Consider the following 17390-nt stretch of genomic DNA (forward strand, 5'->3'; position numbering starts at 1 on the left):
ATATATACGTGTGATTTTATATACTTTCTCAGACTCAACCAAACAGCGCGGCGTTACTTTCGGTCATATAACACAGTTATGATCGAATAAGAGTTAGTAATATCACTTTTTATTAAATTAAAATTAATTTAATAATACTTGATGCTTACTAGCATCTATATTAATCCTTCCCCCCCCCCCCTCCTGAAAAAACTATAAAGAATTTATTGCGAAAAATTCACCTCAGCCAGGGTTCGAACCTGGGACCCCCCGAATCTCCAGTACGGGTGTCTTAGCCAACTCGACCACTGAGGCTGTGATGATATTTCTCGCAATAACTGACTATGAGTTAGAACGCATGTGATGGCAGCGTGATTTCAAACTAGAGAGATATTCGACCGATACATGTAACATACAATTTCAAATAAGAAGGCCTATATAACAAGGCCGCGCGCGCGCGGGGGGTGGGATAGGTGGGGGTGGGAATGGGGTGGACCTCCCCTCGTGTGGAAAGTCGCAAACTCATGTGGAGGGAGCAATACATATGTAGACCTCGTTTTAAGATATCTATTTGTAACTGGAATGTGTCTATTAATTAAATTAATTAATTTTATAAAATAAATTGTTTTTATGCCTTAATAAAAAAAATCTACATTGCACAAAAACTAATAATTTTTTAATCCAACACAATGTCTACTTTTTATTGAACATTTGTATAATGTATAATTAACAGGGAGGAAGGAATAAAATATACAGTAATGTAATTATTAATAAAGAAACGTTTCAAATTTCGTGCACATTTCTATCACAGCGCATGCTCAGTTCTTTACATTACGCCGAAATGACTGATATTCTAACCTGTACAATCGCTAACTTTAATGATTGATATCTCGGTTCTCGTGGCAGAGCGACACTTTTTTTGCCAGATTCGTTAGTTTCATGTAAAAACGCATCGAATGAGCCTAATTTCATCAAAATCGGTGAGGAAGACCGTCTCCTTCAGTATTATCTTTTTCCATTATTTATTACAATAGTGAAGAAATAAGCTAAAGTATCTGTAATTTTATTTAAATCTAGTAAATTTGATCAGTTCCGAAAGTGAACAAAGTCATTACAGTTCGACGAATAAAATCGCAAAAATCTGTAGTGAATTTCCTCAGTTTTGTAATATCTTGTGTTTATATGGATCGCATAACGCATGTTATGGTTTATATAGTTTATGCTTGTCAGGCAAGCACAGAACATATACTATGAGAAATGAAAGCTCTGTACTAGAGTCCTATATAAAGAGAGAAGCGACATTGATGTCCGAAGCTCTGATTGGTAATCTGATTGATACTTGATTGGCTAAGCGAGCAGCCATATTGTGAACACAGCTGTTGCAGAATGATACGAATGATGTTTGATGACGTTAGAGCGGTCCCAAAATGGCGGTGGAGCACTCAATTGGATACTGAAGGTTGTGGTGGAGGTTTGATGTCGCTTCTCTCTTTATGGCTGCGGTCCACTTGACGTTACAAATGCTTCGAAGCGTTTGATTAACCAATCGGAACAATGAATTTTACAAATTGACCAATCAAAAAATACTTAGAAGCATTTGTAGCGTCAAGTGGACCGTAACCTATATAGGACTCTAGTTTACACCGAGTACTTGATACGTGTACTAACTCGTAACTTTCTATTAAATTATCTTACTTTCGACGATGTGTGTATACATGATACATATATTTAATTATCTCAATTCATATTGTACCAGCTTAGTATACTATTCTTTAAATTTATTGCCGAAATTAAGATAATTTAATAGAAAATTACTAGTTAGTACGTGTATCAAACACGGTGTAAACTAGGCCACGGTGTAAACTAAGCCATGATCACGCGAGGTTAGGCTGTGCGCGCACATGGCTTTTCGCCACGCTCGGTGTCTGGTGGACGGACGGCTTGTGGAAGCGCACGGACGGTGAAGGGGCGTATCGTTACAAAGTTTAAGGGGTAACGTCACTTTAGAGCCTCCAAAAAACCTATTTTTGATCATTTTTTACTCAAAAATGAAAACAATAACGCAAAATCCTTTTTAAGTACCTTACTCTACATACTTTTAAGTATAAAAAAAATTTTTGTTGTATAGTTTTATTACAAAATGCCAGTGACAAAGCTTGACAACGATGACTACTCATTTTGGAAGGTGCACTCACTGCAAAACCAAAATTTTCTCCAATTTTTGCTCTAGAACAAAAAACCAATTTTTTTTTAGTTTTTTATGTCATTAGCTATCGAACTACATACGGAAATTAAAAAATAATTTTTTTTGTAAAAATGACAAGTTTGAAAAAAAAGTTTACTTTTTTGAATAAAAATTTTGCAGAAAATCGTTTATAAAAAAAAAGTTTACAACAAAACGTAAAATCTGTACGTAATTCGCTGATAAATGTATTTTAGAAGCTACAGTTCAAATTTCAAGTAAATCGGTCAAGATTTCTAGGAGTTACGGGTTTGGCAAGTAAACTTTAAAAAAGTGATTTCGAAAAAACGTGTACGTAAAGTTTTATGTACAACAATCAGAGATAAAAATTTTTCGTTTACCTTTAATCTGCAATGCCTGCACCATACAATTGACCTTCCTTATTAATGTTCTCCTCCTCATTCTTCTTGGCCAATTTTAGAGATAATTAAGCCTCTTTTGCAACATTTGTTAGCGAGCGCTTTGAATACTTGATGCGCTGCGCGTCAGTCTCGAGGCAGTAATTGCAGCAGTTCGGTTCAATTGTCATGCTTAACTCTTCCATCATTTTCATAACGTTTGAGTAGCCATTATTGTATATGCAAACAACAATGCTTACTTGCAGTATCAAGAATAACTTTACCGCTAGAAACTATTTTTAGAGCCATTGACCAAATCAAAGTTAAAATTTTCATTACTGTTTTGTATGTAGTCATTTAAACAACGTTCAAGAAGATCGTCATTGCTTAATTCTTCATAGATTGGCTTAATAGCATCCAAACCAGGAAGAGCTGGCTTATACTCAAATTTAGCTAATGTATTAGTGGCTTTCGCCTGATGCCACTTACATTACAAATCCTTATCGGGCGGGCATTTATCGTGCTACGGCTTTTTGTCTGTGGATAACGTATGTTAAAGGGTTGCCCAGATCTCTCATCTCATGTTTATAATTGAATCATAATTACGACGGACAGCTAATCCAAAAAAGAGGCAATTTATCTATAAGTTTCCCAGTCAGTTTGCCTTTTTCTCCAAGTCCTTTCGTGGATTTCTTCAAGTGGCGAAGGCGGGTACCCATTTGTTTTTGGACATGATCAATGCATTCCTTTTTCTTTTATACGTTCACTAGGAAGCTAAGAAAACCTTACTTAAGCTTTACTGTAGATAACTAATCCTTTCATTATTCTCAAAAGGATCTCTCCGCAAACATTTCAAATCTTATCGAAAAGTACGATGCTTTAAACTTCCAAAAATGACACTTAGAGATCTTTCTTTGCTTTTAGACCTTTTGTACCTTATTTCTTAGACTTTAAAACATCATTTAAGCAAAAAAAAGAAAACCGATTTTTTTGAAAATTAAAGAGTGGCGTTACCCCTTAAATTAGACAAAAGTTTACAGCTCGGCCAGCCTGAAACGATGTTCGTCCCTGGAGATAGGAGCGCAAAATATAAAATAAAAAAACTGAAAGAATAAAATGAATTATAATGTTGTAACGAACCGTCCTGTTGCCACCTCCCGGACCGTCCATCGTCCCACGCTGTCCGGTCGAACATCCGCCGGACAGCAGCAAAAAGCGCAACACCCCGATAAATTTCTTTCACGTTTGCGCGTATTTGAACGAGACATCCGCGCGACGGCAATTTCGGCGCGTACACGCAGTCGTTGCCGATCTTGAACGTTCGAGAGCACGCCGCTTTCCCGATTTTGAGTGGCAAGGATGCTGGCTTTGCCTCCGACCGTTTCCGAGTATCCCCCTACCACCAAACTCGAGTTTATAAGCCACGAGAGCACGCATCTCGTGGCTCTCTTTTTCCTGATTCGTCCGACCAGAAGAAGCCGCCCAGATCTCGCAAAGGAGTCTTAGCTTTCGCGGAGTGCCTTCCGCCAGTGACCGTTCCTATCCCACATTTCCTTCAAGTACCGTGGGCTCAAACGCCTTGGGCTCCGGCAAGCAATCTTGCCTGCTTGACTTAAAGTCCGTTCCAGCTTCCTGCTCTCGGCAACGCTCCACGATCAGGGGTGCGGGGATTCCGCGCTTGTACCAAGTGCCCTTGGCATTGCCACCGGAACCTAGCTGCGGTGTTAACCGCCACGCACCGCGTCGGTTTTCACGATCAGCTAATCCCGCGACGCAGTACCGCCGTGCCCGCGCGGTCGTCCAGCCTACGCGCGGTCGTCCGGCCTACGCGCGCTAAGGACATCGTAAACAGCGTGAGGTTATTTATAAGCTGATCGCAGGATAACGCAAACGTCGGTACGCACGCACGACGCCGCTAGACCGTGCCTTAGGCATCTGTTTTTGTAAATAAGTCGGGTTTAAATTCTTAAACGCCTGTAAATAGTTCCGCGAATTGTCCATCCGTTTCCCGTTCGTCCATCACTTGATATGTTGCGTTATTATTTTCTGTTACTTTTATTTTGTTCTTTTATATCACATCGCCTTATTATTTTTTGTCATTTTACGTTGCTTTTTTATATCGCGTTCATTTTTATTTTTATGTTATCAGTTCTTTATTATCTTTTGTGATTAATTTTTGCAATAAATCCAATCTATTTTATTGAAACAACACCGCGTACGAAATCAATTATCTCACTGCGATCCTTTGCGCTCTCGCCGCCGTCACCACCGCCAGTGTGCAAAGCGGGATCGTTTCAATGTTAAAATTTACAAAACGCAAAGTAAACAATCGACTAAAAATTAACAACCCTAGTAGCATTTTCTGCAGGACAGAATCTGCGTGCAGTTAATTGCAGTAGAATTGAGTTAGATGAGCAGAAGATTATTCCCAATACAGCCATGTTGGCAGATTGCTAGCAGACTGCTTCAATATTCGTGCACTGTACTTATACATGAACTGTTTGCAGAAACTTGGTACAAATATTGAGCTATCTTGAAGTAAATTCTGGGTGACACTCTTTTGGACACAACACGATTGGACACCAACCAATCATCTTGACTTATCTAACCAAACCAACGGAAAAACTCTAGGCATCGGCCGCTGTGAGGGATGGTGTCCAATCGTGCGCACCCCCAAATTCTTCCAACAACTGTAGTCTGTAAACTGTCTAGCAAAGTTCTTCAGCAGAGTGACATAAGATTTTTTCAACAGATGTAGCGCGCAGATCTTGTGCAGATATTGCACAAATATGATCTGCAAATGTTTGTAAGTTTCTTACAACAGAAATAGCGCGCAAATCTTGTGCAGATATTGCACGAATATGATCTGCAAATTTCTGCAAGTTTCTTACAACGGTAATGATGCGCAGATCTTGTACAGATATTGTACAGATTCTGCTCAATTAAAGGCAGAAAGATCTGCTGCAAGATTTATAATAATTTTGGATAAAAATGGATTTAAAAAGTGAGTGCTGGCACCACCGCTAGGCGGTCACACCGCGGGAGATCTTCTCGTGAGTCGAATGCGGCCACAGGCGTTATATCTAGGCGCCACCGCGGCCGACTCTCCAACTCATAACTTCAGTGAGATTTTTAAAAGCTGCTTGTTGTAATCTCGAGACGAATACTCGCTCTCATTCTTTTCAAATGTAACGTGTGTGTGAAACGTTGTATATTAAATTTTATATTTTTACATGTAAATTACAATTTGTATTGTTATTTAATCTTGTACATAAATTAAACATTTAATTCAAATTTAATCTTTTTTTAATACATTTTAAGACTATACTAATATACTGGTGAAAGAATTTTGCAAATCTTGCTGCAGATATTTATACAAATTTCTTGCTAGAATTTAACTGCAGAATCTGTTAGAAGGATTAAACAGAATGAGGAAACAAATTATAACGTCCTGTTGGCAGAATCTGTCAAGAATCTGCTGCAAGATTTACAGCAGTCTTGCAGAAAATTGCTACTAAAAGATTTTAAAGAATTATCACTTGATAATCACAGTACATCACTTGATGTGGTGTAACAACTTAAAATGACAAAGAATGGACTTGGTTAGGTGGCGTGCGAGTGAGTGGATGTGTGGCGAAGCGTGCGAGATTCGGTAGGCGTTGCGTAGTTAAATAAGTCAGCGAAGGGCATTAGGAGAGGAAAGAGAGAAACAGGAGAGGGGATAGTTTTAGGGTGAGTGAAGGTAGAAGGGAGAAAGAAGTGAGTAAGAAGCTTGAAGGGTAGATAAGTAGTATCGGCGAAGAGAGGTTAAGATGACGAGCAAGGCGGAAGATAAAGAAGTCGGTAAGGTAGGGAGCAGACATTTGAGACAGCAAAAGTTGGTAACTGAGGAGAAATCGAATGGTAAAAAAGTCTTATTTAGGTTAGAGGAGTCGGGAGGGACAAGGACAGTAGATTGGGAAAGAGAGCGAGAGAAGATGAGAAGAGAATGGAAAGAAGAGGTGAAGGAACTAAAGGAGGAGATAAAAAAGTTAAAGGAGGAATTATATAAAACGAAGAACAGAAAGAAAATCTGGGACGAAAGATTCTGCGATGTGGTAGAGAGAATGGAAAATGTTGAAAGATGGAAGGAGGAGGTCAAGAAGGAGTTCATAGGAGAAAAGGAAGAAGAGGAACTGAGAAGCAGCGAAGGAGAAAGTGAAAGAGGAGGAAGCAGCAGAGCGTCTAGAATGAGTAAATGGGGGAGTATAAGATCAACAGGTAGTGATGACAGATTCAGCGACAGAGAGGTGAACAAACTGAAAAGATAGATGCACAAGAAGGAAAGAGAGGAAAGAAGCAGCAATATAGTCATCAGAGGGCTGAGTAGAAGAAAAGAAAAATTAGAAAAAGAAGAGGATAAGAACACATGGATAGAAAAGTTTTTGGAGAATGAAATCGAAGTAGAATGCAAAATAAGGATGTGTAGGATAAGCAGAACGGTAGTTATAGCAAAAGTGGAAGGAGAAAATAAAAAGAAAGAGATCATGATAAACAAGAGTAAGTTGAGAGGAGGCGGAATTTTCATAATAAATGATTTATCATGGGAGGAGAGAAAGACTCAAGAGAAGATTCACAAATGGAGAAGAGAACAGAGAGAGAAGGGAATAGAAATAAAAATAGGGACAGGAAGAGTAAAGATAGGAGATAGATGAAAAAACTGGGAAGAGATAAAGGAAGAAAGAGAGAGAGAGGGAAGAAGGGCAGAAGAAGAGGAGAAAGAGAGGGGAAAGGAAAGGAAAGGAGGAGAGTGGAAGACGGAGAAGATAAGAGACGGGAGGATTTCAACTAAGCCAGGAAGATGAAGGGGAAGAGGAAGAAAGGAAGGAGGAGAATGAAAAAAGGAGGAGACTGACCTTTTGGAATATATCAGGTATCTGGAGACAAGATGTAGAATTTTGGAAATTTATAGGAAAAATGGATTATGTATGCTTAATAGAAACATGATTGGAGGAGAAAGGATGGGAAAGAATTAGGAAGAGACTACCAACGACACATTCATGGGATTGCAGCTTTGCGATTAGAGAGAAGAAAAGGGGTAGAGCAAGAGGAGATTTTATTGTAGGAATAAGTAAAGAGTAGGGAAAAGAGCAGCTAAAAGTAAAATGGTTAGAGAAAGAAGGGATGTTAGTAACAAAAGTCAAGAATAAAGAAGATAAACGGTGTTTTATAATAATAGGGATATACGCAACCAGAAACTTGGATACAACAAGCAGCATGATAGAAAGGATAGTGGAAGAAAATAAAGGAGAATATATAATAATAGGAGGAGACTTTAATGCAAGAACTGGTACGGAATGATGAAGAAGGATGGGGAGTAGTACGCAAAAGCAAAGACAAAGTAGTTAACAATAGAGGGAGGGAATTCATAGATTTAGTATGAGAAATAGGGGGAAACATTATGAATGGAACAATGAAAGGGGATAAAGACGGGGAATTCACATATGTAGGAGAGAGGGGTAGCTCAGTAATAGACTACGTAGTAATAAGCGAATATTGTAGAGAAATTGTAAACGATTTTAAAATCGTAGGCCGATCGGACTCGGATCATATGCCCTTGGTCTTGGAAATGAAGAGGAACACAGGAAGAGAGAAGAAGAAGAGGACAAAAGAGAAGAAAGAAGAAAGATGGAGATGTAGGTGGAAAGAAAAAGATATAAAGAAATATAAGGAAAGGACGAATGAGACGGAACCGAAAGAAAAAATAATAGAGGAGGTAACAATAGAAGAAAAATGGAAGGCGCTAAAGGAGTTGATTCTCGAAGCTATGATAAAAAGAAAGGTAAAAGGAGGAAAGAAAAAGAAACTAAGATACAAGCAATGGTGGGACAAAAGTTGTACAAGGAGGAAAAGGATAGCCCACAGAGTTTACAGAGGTTGGAGAGCGGAAAAATTAAACAGAGATTTATAGAGGAAAGAAAGAAGTATAAGAGAGAAGAGAAAGAGAGAAGAGAAGAGAAAGAGAAAGAGAGAAGAGAAGAGAAAGAGAAAGAGAGAAGAGAAAGAAGTATAGAGAACACATGGAAGAAAAGAAGAGAAAGTGGAAAGCAAAAGAAGAAGAAGAACTAAGGAAGTTAAAGAATGAGGCAGAGGTATAGAAAGTAATAAATAAGAAAAGAGGAAAAGGAAATTGGATAGGAAATGAGATAAGTAAAGAGGCTTGGACAGAACATTTTAGAAAACTAATAGGAGGGGAAGAAGAGGTGCCAGAAGAGGAAAAGGAAAGAAGAGGAGCAGAAGAGAAGAAACAAGCAAAAGAACAAGAAGTAAGGGAAACGGACGAAGAGCTGAAGGAGGCAGAAATAATTACGGCAATAAATAGATTGAAGAAAGGAAAAGCAGCAGGTATTGATGGGATTCCGATGAAAGCCTGGAAATATGGAGGATCAAAAATAAGGAAAAGATTTGTGAATTTAGTAAAGAAAATCTGGAAGGAGAAAGAGATTCCGGAAGACTGGAAAAAAAGTGTAATTGTGACAATTCAGAAGAAAGGGGACACGGAGAAGGCGGAAAATTATAGAGGAGTAGCGCTGTTATGTACGGTCTACAAGGTATACGCAGAAGTTATAAAGAAAAGATTGGAAAAGGAAGTAGAGAAGAGAGAGCTAATACCGGAGAACCAAGCAGGCTTTAGGAAAGGAAGAAGGATAGTGGACAACATATTCATACTAAGCCATGTTGTCCAAAGAGAAAGAGAAAGAAAGGAAGATGGAAATGAAAGAAAGGTGTTCGCCTTCTTCGTGGACCTAAAAGCAGCATTTGACAACATAAACAGAGAAAAGCTTTGGGAACTGATGGACGAGTGGAGCATAAACGGAAACATAATCGACAGGTTGAAGAGAATATACAAAAAAATGATGACAACAATCAGGAGGGGAGATAGATTAATAGAGGAGATTAAGACAAGAAAAGGAGTAAGACAGGGGTGTGTTCTGAGTTCGATACTATTCAACATGTATATCGCGGATATTGATAAGTATTTAGATGTAAGAAGGGAAGGGGGGGAGGTAAAGATAGGAAAAAAAAGAATTTGGTCCTTAGCGTATGCAGACGACTTGATTTTACTAGCGAAGAATAAAGAAGCCATAGTGGATATGATGGGAACGCTAAAGAGATTTCTAAAAGACAGAAAACTAGATTTAAACGTAGAAAAATCGAAAGTTATGGTTTTCAATAGTGGAGGGAGAGAAAAGAAAAGAAAATAGACATGGAAAGGAAAGGAAATAGAAGAAGTACAAAAATTTAAATATCTAGGTTTCACGTTTAACAAAAGAGCGGATTATGCGAGTCACATAAAAGAGCTAAGGAGAAAGGGAAGGATGGTGGCAAATATAGTATGGGGTATAGACGAAAGGATGTGCAAAAATGATTTTTCGAGGCGATGGATTTTATTTAGATACTTGGTAGAAAACGTGATGGTATACGGAGTAGAGATATGAGGATGGGAAGAAAGGAAAGATACTTTTGGACTATATGAGATGGATGTTCAAACTAGATTTTTGTACGCCAAGATATTTAATAACGAAAGAGTTAAGTTTAAGAAAGTTAAGAGTAGAATGGGGAAATAGAGCAAGAAAGTACGAAGAAAAGATTGAGGAAATGGAGGAGGAGAGATGGGTAAAGATATGCTGGAGAGAAAAAAGAAAGGACGGATGGAAAGAATTATATGGTAAAGAAAGAGAAAAGTATTAAAATAGAAATGGCTGGGGAGTAATAGTAATTGATAACATGCCAAGGTAGAGAGAAATCTAATAGAAGAGCTAAGAGAAAGAGAAAGGGATGTACAAGCGCAAGAAGAAAAAAGCAGAATAAAAGAAGCGAGGTATAACAAAAGATACAAGTAGTTCAGAAAAGAAAATGCTGTCCCAAGATACATAGAAGAAGGAATAGTAAAAGGAAGTAAAAGAGGGGAAGGAATAAGGGCTTTAATTAGATTAAGATGCGGAAACATGGAAAATGATAATAAATACTGGTTGGAGGAGGAAAATAAGATTTGTATATTTTGTAAGGAGGGGAAAGACAATATGGAACATTTTACAGGCGAATGTAAGGTAATAGGTGATTGGTTTGTAGGATTAGGAGAGAATGTAAGAGATAGAATAAGAAAATTAGAAAATGAGGAGTTAGACAAAAAGAAAGAAAAGTTATTAATTAAGTTTTAAAAAGAAAAAGAGAAGCTTAAGCGTAAAGAGGAAGGAAAAACCAAGGAAAAGAAGAAATAAGATTTTCAAATAACAAAGAAAAGTAAGAAAAAGAAGAAAAATTAGAAATAATAGGAATTGGAGCAGGGTTTGCATTTTAGAAAAATTTCACACGAGTAGTCATATAAGCTCTCGGTATAATTGTATGGTGTATATTGTAAAGGGAGTACTAACACGTTATATTAGAAGGGGAAAGTATCAGAAAGTATTTTATCTATTTAAGTATTCATACTATACCATAGTGTAACATCTGTATTATATTGTATATTGTATATTTGTTAGTTTGTAGTAGGATAGGATACAAGGCCAAGGGCGTAATGTATATAATGCATATAAAGATAAAGATAAAGAAATAGAAAAGGACCATTTAATAATAGTTTAGTAATAGTTTTAGTATTAGTTTATAGAATAAGTAGACTTTACAAGCAAAGTACAAACTGAAACGTCAGTACAAAGAAAGATCTCACAAAGCTATTTATATTTTAGATTTAAGTAGGGGGAGGTAAGGCAAGGGAAGAGAAGAAAGAGTTAAACAGAGAAAGAAGGAGAAGAGAAAGGGATTTCGGAGAGCGTAGGGGGGGGGGAACTCGCACGCATGCATGCATAGTATGGAAGGATGAGATAAAGTCTTTTGTAAACCAAGTCCCTCTTCCTGGCTGTATGTAGCTGAAAAAAATAAATTCAAAATGACAAAGAATAATCATTACGCTAAGAATAAACATTTTGGTCGAAATTATTGATCGTATCCCTGCTTAAAATAATGGATAGAGTATGATAGAAAATTTTGCCTATTATTTTGTTACATCCGGAGGATTTCACAATTTCCCTTTTTGCATCCATCATATAAAATATACGAAACAAGCTAAGGGATTGCCTGTAAAATTTATAATACTTATACCCGGAACTCCACGATTTCTCTTTTACAAATAACACTATCACCCGGCTATTATAAGAAAAAATCAAACATTGTACTCGGAATACATATATAATGGCCACATATTACATCCGAAGCAATAAATAGAAGCAAAAAAGGAGAAATCGTGCGACGACAAAATTACAAGCAACGATGCTTATTTAATAATTCATATGAACGAACAAAGCCTGGACTCGAAAGAGAAAAAATCTAAACGCTATTAAAGTCTGGCAACAATCAGAGATAAGATTGAGTCGCGACGCCGGACGAAAACTATAAAACTATAAAATCAAAATTTACAACCCCGGCCTTGTTTGTTCGAACCTATGTTTCATCACGAACGGAAAGATGATTCATGTGGAAAGCGAGTCCCAAATAAATGGACGCGGCGATATAAAAAATCGGGACTGAACGTTCCAAGAAGAGAAACCGTAAGATGACGAATTCCTTAAGCGATTGGGTGATGCAACTGCTCGCCCCTCTTAAAGTTAAGAAAAATCAGGAAAAGATGGAAAATTAGCCAACGAGAGATCATCCGAGAAGATGATTGGTGGTGAGCGTTGGTGAACTACCCAACGAATAAGCTCAAAATTTCGACAACAAGGAATCTCCAAGGGAAGGAAAAAAGCTCAAAAAGCTTTACCCAATCAAACCTTTATCTCACCCACTAAACTAATCCCACGTCCTTTTCCTAAGCCCTATAAAATGCGCAATTTCGAACGCCTCGAGCATTCAAGTTCGCACTCACATCCACGCAAGTATCGAAGCTGTGCGCGTTATTTTTAAAATCGTTTTGAACTTAGAATCTGTGCGCGAGACGCAGACTGTTTAGTTTCAAGATCGTTCTCTATCAACAATCTCCAAAAATCAGAAAACGCGTCATCTCTCTGCTACCATAAGTAAGTTTTTTCTTCTTTTTCTCTTTTTCGGTTTTACTTCAATTTTCCATTTAACTCGCCAGGAATCAATCGCTAATGAGCAATCACAGCCGTTCATGTCCTAGCTCCTTGTTCCCAATATTATTATTTTTATTTCAGATTAATACAGCAATTCTCATTTTAGACAATTCCCGACTTTCCCTGTAAATATTTCTTAAATCTCTACGTAAATGTAAATGTTCTACTTCCATTCTTAAATCTTAGTTTTTGATTTAATTTAATAGTTAAAATATGAATCTCAACGCATAATTACGAATTTATTAAAGAATAAGTTAATTCCATCTCCTCCTGTACACATAATAACGCGTACAGCTTAAGTTTTCAAAATTAACTATTTGTAATACCAATGTTAATTCGAATCAATTATTCAATATGCACTGCTTAGTTCTCTCAATTAAATATTATACTTATAATAATAGATAATTTACACTAACATTAATTCTTAATTATTTGTATTCTTGATAATTAATCATGTACTATCCTGTAATTCTCAATGTTTCCAAACTTCAAAAATAATGTTAACTTCGTAGATTTTCTTACCGAAATTAAACAATGTACTTAAATTTTAATCTTTGGAATAATCGTTATCTAATTGTTTTATGTTTTAAATAAGCTTACGTACTCCTGTTTTAATTAGTAATGATCACCTTGTTATATTGTTTTCTTTTTTCTATTAAATAACACTAACCGATTATGTATTAATTTGCTAATTCTTTTAAACAATTTTATTGAAACCTTATGTATGAAAATTTCAAGTATCAGAATATATGCTAAGTCTTGTTTAAAAGGAAAGTTTAAATGTAAAATTTTATTTCATCAACCCATCTCGTACCCACACTAACCTCCCGACTTAAAAAGATTGCACTCGGTCCGATCCCGAGTTATAGAGATTGAATTCTCTGACTCAAATTAGGACCAACGCTCGCACGATTCTGAAAAGGCGTTAAAGCGTCTCATTACACGTTGACACATAATTTCGGAATCATCAAAAGTGCGTTCGGCTCGTGCCGCACATCCCACTAGTGCGGTCACGAGAATAAAAAAGTTTTTGTTGCATCCTTCCCTGCTTTCCTCAAGTCCCAGGCATCTTTTGAGAGATAGCCTCCCTTTCCTTAAGGCTGGATGTAACAATTTCCTATGGTGATTTTGTCTCCCTTATTTCGTAAATGACTTAAGAAGTTTTGTATAGACAGATTTGTATCGTAGTTTATCATATCTCATGTAAATATCTTATAATATTTTATAATTTTCTTTGTTTTGGTGTATTCTATAATACACTGATTTACCTATGTTATTTAATGTTATTTCAATTTTTTTTTTACATTAATCAATATGTTTTTATCAGAGTTAAAAAAGCATCTGCTTATCCATTTTTATTCTTATAATATCCTATAATATTCTATAATATCCTATACTTTATAATATATATATCATAGAGTATACTCTATAATATTCTATAACCCATACAGCACAGAAAATTGCAGCAATGTTGCAATGTTGCAGAGTGCAATGTAATATTACGGAGACATTGCAGAAACATAAATTAACAATATGCCTACAACGTCTCATGGCATATGCCAGTAATATTCCGGAAACATTACAATATTGTAATTTTTTAATATTTATATCAATAGACAAAATAAGTCCATATATAAAAAAACCTCAATCTACAGCCCAACGAACAAACAATATTTTTTAATTGTATTTTTAATAAAAATTTTTTCATATTTAAATTAATTATTGTATTATATTAATATACAGAGTGAGTCATTTTAATCTATGGACCTGAATATCTTCCAAATAACGGTATCTACAAAAAAATGGTTTAGATAAAAGTTGACCAAGACAGAGGGGGTCATTCAATTGTACCATTGGTTTTGACCTTGAGGTCAATTTTGAAGGTTATTTCAAGGTCACGATGGTTTTTTGAATGGGACACCCTATTTTTGACTGCGGATTTCGAAAGAACGGAAAATTTTACATCAAACTTGTCTTATGAAAAAATTGTTTTTGCGACCTTGGAAAGGTCAAAAATGAAGGTGAAATGCCTGAAAAACGATCTGGTGTACTTTTTCTGAAATGACCTGGTTTTCTGGGTAACATAAATGTGCATAATGCTTAAACAAAGTCAATGAATTGTAAAAGTGTTAATCACTTTGACTAGTTTCACCTTGAGGTCAATTTTCAAGGTTGTTTGAGGCTCATAACGCATTTTTTGATTAGTAAACCCTATTTTTGACCGCAGAACTTGTTTCTTGACAATGGGCTCTTAAATAATGGCACTTTTTACATGAGCATAGGGATTTTTTAGTTTTTCGACCTGACCTTTTAAAGGTCATATCAAGGTCAAAAGCACTTTCATCTTACTTTTAGCGTTACCCAGAAACAACGACGTGGACGTAGTAAGTTCTGTTTCCTTTAGGGTGCTTGATTATTGTGAGTCCCCTTGCCTCTCACGTCGGGGTGCTTGATTATCGTGAGTCCCCTTGCCTCTCACGTCGGGGTGCTTGATTATCGCAAGTCCCCTCGCCTCTCACTGACACTGTAATTTAAATGAATTACCCACGGAGTAATTGTTCAAAATTACCTCCGTTGGCTTCGAGGCATAACTGCAATCTGTTTTGAAAACTATCCACAGTTCTAAGCAGGGTAGCTCTAGGAATGGCTGCACAAGCTCTACGAATGCGGTCCATAAAATCATCTCTTATGGTTGGTCGTTCAGCAAAAACAACATTTTTCAAGTATCCCCATAAAAAGAAATAAGGCGACGTCAAATCTGGTGAGCAAGGAGGCCATTCAACTGGACCCCTTCGTCCAATCCATCTGTCATTGTAACTCGCATTTAAAAAGGCACGTACAATGAGTGCATAATGCGGTGCAGCACCATCTTGTTGAAGCCACATTCTTGCTCTTGTTGCTAAGTCAACATCTTCTAATAAGCCTGGTAAGCGATCTCTTAGCAACGATAAGTAACTGTGTCTATCAACGTTCTTTTCAAAAAAATAAGGTCCAATCAAATAACCATTTACAATGCCGCACCACACCATAATACTCCATCGATTTTGATGATCTATTGGCCTATACCAGTGGGGATTAACATCTGACCAATAATGGCAGTTATGTCTATTAAGTTGTCCGTCACTATAAAATTTAGCCTCATCTGAGAAAAGCACATACCTAAAAAAATTAGGATCATCGTGTAACATTTGTAAAGCCCACTGGCAAAAAGCAATACGCATCAGATGATGATTAGGCTGTAAAGCCTGCGTAAGAGTGATGTGGAAAAGGTGATAATTTAGAGCTCTTAAAATTCTAACAACAGTTCTTTGTGGTATACTTATTTCCCTTTCAATCTGGCGAGTACTAACATGAGGATTAAGGTAAAGTATTGCTAAAATAGTTACAGCTCGCGCATCATTTTCTTCATATTCATGATGTTGACGTTGACGAACAAGATGTCCATTGTGAGCTTTTTGGACTAAACTACATATTGTCATATCAGTTGGATGTCGCCTTTCAGGAAAACGTTGAGCATAAAGCCTTGATGCTGCATTGTAATTGCTATGACACTCCCCTAAAACTAATATAATATCAACAATCTCATTAGGACTATAATCAGCCATTCTGGAAAGGTAACTTGTAAATGTAATTACCTACATACTCTGTATGTATGTTTGGAATTTTTAAATTTAAGCAACTTTAAATAGTAAATTTTTCAATTATGCAGAAGTGAGTAAGAAAGAAAAGGAATAAAACTCTATTATAACAATAATTATAAATCTTAAATCAAACGTAACTGTAATTTAGTTTTTTTCAATCGTTGATTATTAGCATTAGGTATCGCAGTGCTGTCAGCTACTTGCAACTTTCGGCCGGATTCTTCGACGCACGCCTATTGCTCCCCTCCCACCGCTCGCGCCTTAGCAACGGCGCCGCCCGACGGCGTAACTAAGGAGCGCGATACATCGTCTCAGGACCGTACGTTACGCCGTCCGGCGGCGCCGTTGCTAAGGCGCGAGCGGTGGGAGGGGAGCAATAGGCGTGCGTCGAAGAATCCGGCCGAAAGTTGCAAGTAGTAATGTTTAAGCATTATGCACATTTGTGTTACCCAGAAAACCACGTCATTTCAGAAAAAGTACACCAGATCGTTTTTCAGGCATTTCACCTTCATTTTTGACCTTTCCAAGGTCGCAAAAACAATTTTTTCATAAGACAAGTTTGATGTAAAATTTTCCGCTCTTTCGAAATCCGCAGTCAAAAATAGGGTGTCCCATTTAAAAAAAACATCGTGACCTTGAAATAACCTTCAAAATTGACCTCAAGGTCAAAACCAATGGTACAATTGAATGACCCCCTCTGTCCTGGTCAACTTTTATCTAAACCATTTTTTTGTAGATACCGTTATTTGGAAGATATTTGGGTCCATAGATTAAAATAACTCACCCTGTATATTTTCTAATTACATTCTTATTTAAACAAATAACAGAAAAGTTATTCCAAATGCTATTTTGTATTTGCAAAATTAGTAAAAAAAACTATGATTTTATATTTGTTTATATAAATACTTAGCTTTAATTTTACATATTTCATTTTTTCGATAACGTATATTGACCTGATCTACCAATTATATACACATATCATCATAAAGTGTTTACAGGTCATCATGAGTGATCAATTCGCAGCGATCACGGAAGTCAAGGAACGTTCACCAGAGTTGTGACTTGGATGGGTGACCGCTTG

At 36.8% G+C, this 17390-nt stretch overlaps 1 protein-coding gene and 1 non-coding gene across 2 annotated transcripts; one reads left to right on the forward strand and one right to left on the reverse strand.

Annotated features, from left to right (window-relative positions):
- Nucleotides 1-218: 218 nt before the first annotated feature.
- Trnas-gga lies at nucleotides 219-294 on the reverse strand. Its single transcript has one exon. It is a non-coding gene; the product is annotated as a tRNA-Ser (tRNA).
- A 6725-nt stretch (nucleotides 295-7019) lies between these two features.
- On the forward strand, nucleotides 7020-9967 carry LOC120357420 (DNA ligase 1-like). The gene is made up of 4 exons (XM_039447618.1): nucleotides 7020-7098; nucleotides 8130-8474; nucleotides 8788-9512; nucleotides 9872-9967. The coding sequence occupies exons 1-4, from the start codon at nucleotides 7020-7022 to the stop codon at nucleotides 9965-9967; spliced, it is 1245 nt and encodes a 414-aa protein (XP_039303552.1).
- The last annotated feature ends 7423 nt before the right edge of the window (nucleotides 9968-17390 follow it).

The sequence above is a fragment of the Solenopsis invicta genome, chromosome 3 (assembly GCF_016802725.1).
Source record: "Solenopsis invicta isolate M01_SB chromosome 3, UNIL_Sinv_3.0, whole genome shotgun sequence".
In the NCBI taxonomy this organism is placed as follows: Eukaryota; Metazoa; Arthropoda; class Insecta; order Hymenoptera; family Formicidae; genus Solenopsis; species Solenopsis invicta.

Bases quoted from the DNA above. Each gene is read 5' to 3' on its own strand.
- LOC120357420 (XM_039447618.1), top strand. From the start codon at position 7,020: ATGTGTAGGATAAGCAGAACGGTAGTTATAGCAAAAGTGGAAGGAGAA. The intron at 7,099-8,129 runs GTAAGTTGAGAG...TTAAAATCGTAG, and splicing joins AGAGATCATGATAAACAAGA to GCCGATCGGACTCGGATCAT. The intron at 9,513-9,871 runs GTAAGACAGGGG...GTTTAACAAAAG, and splicing joins AGATTAAGACAAGAAAAGGA to AGCGGATTATGCGAGTCACA.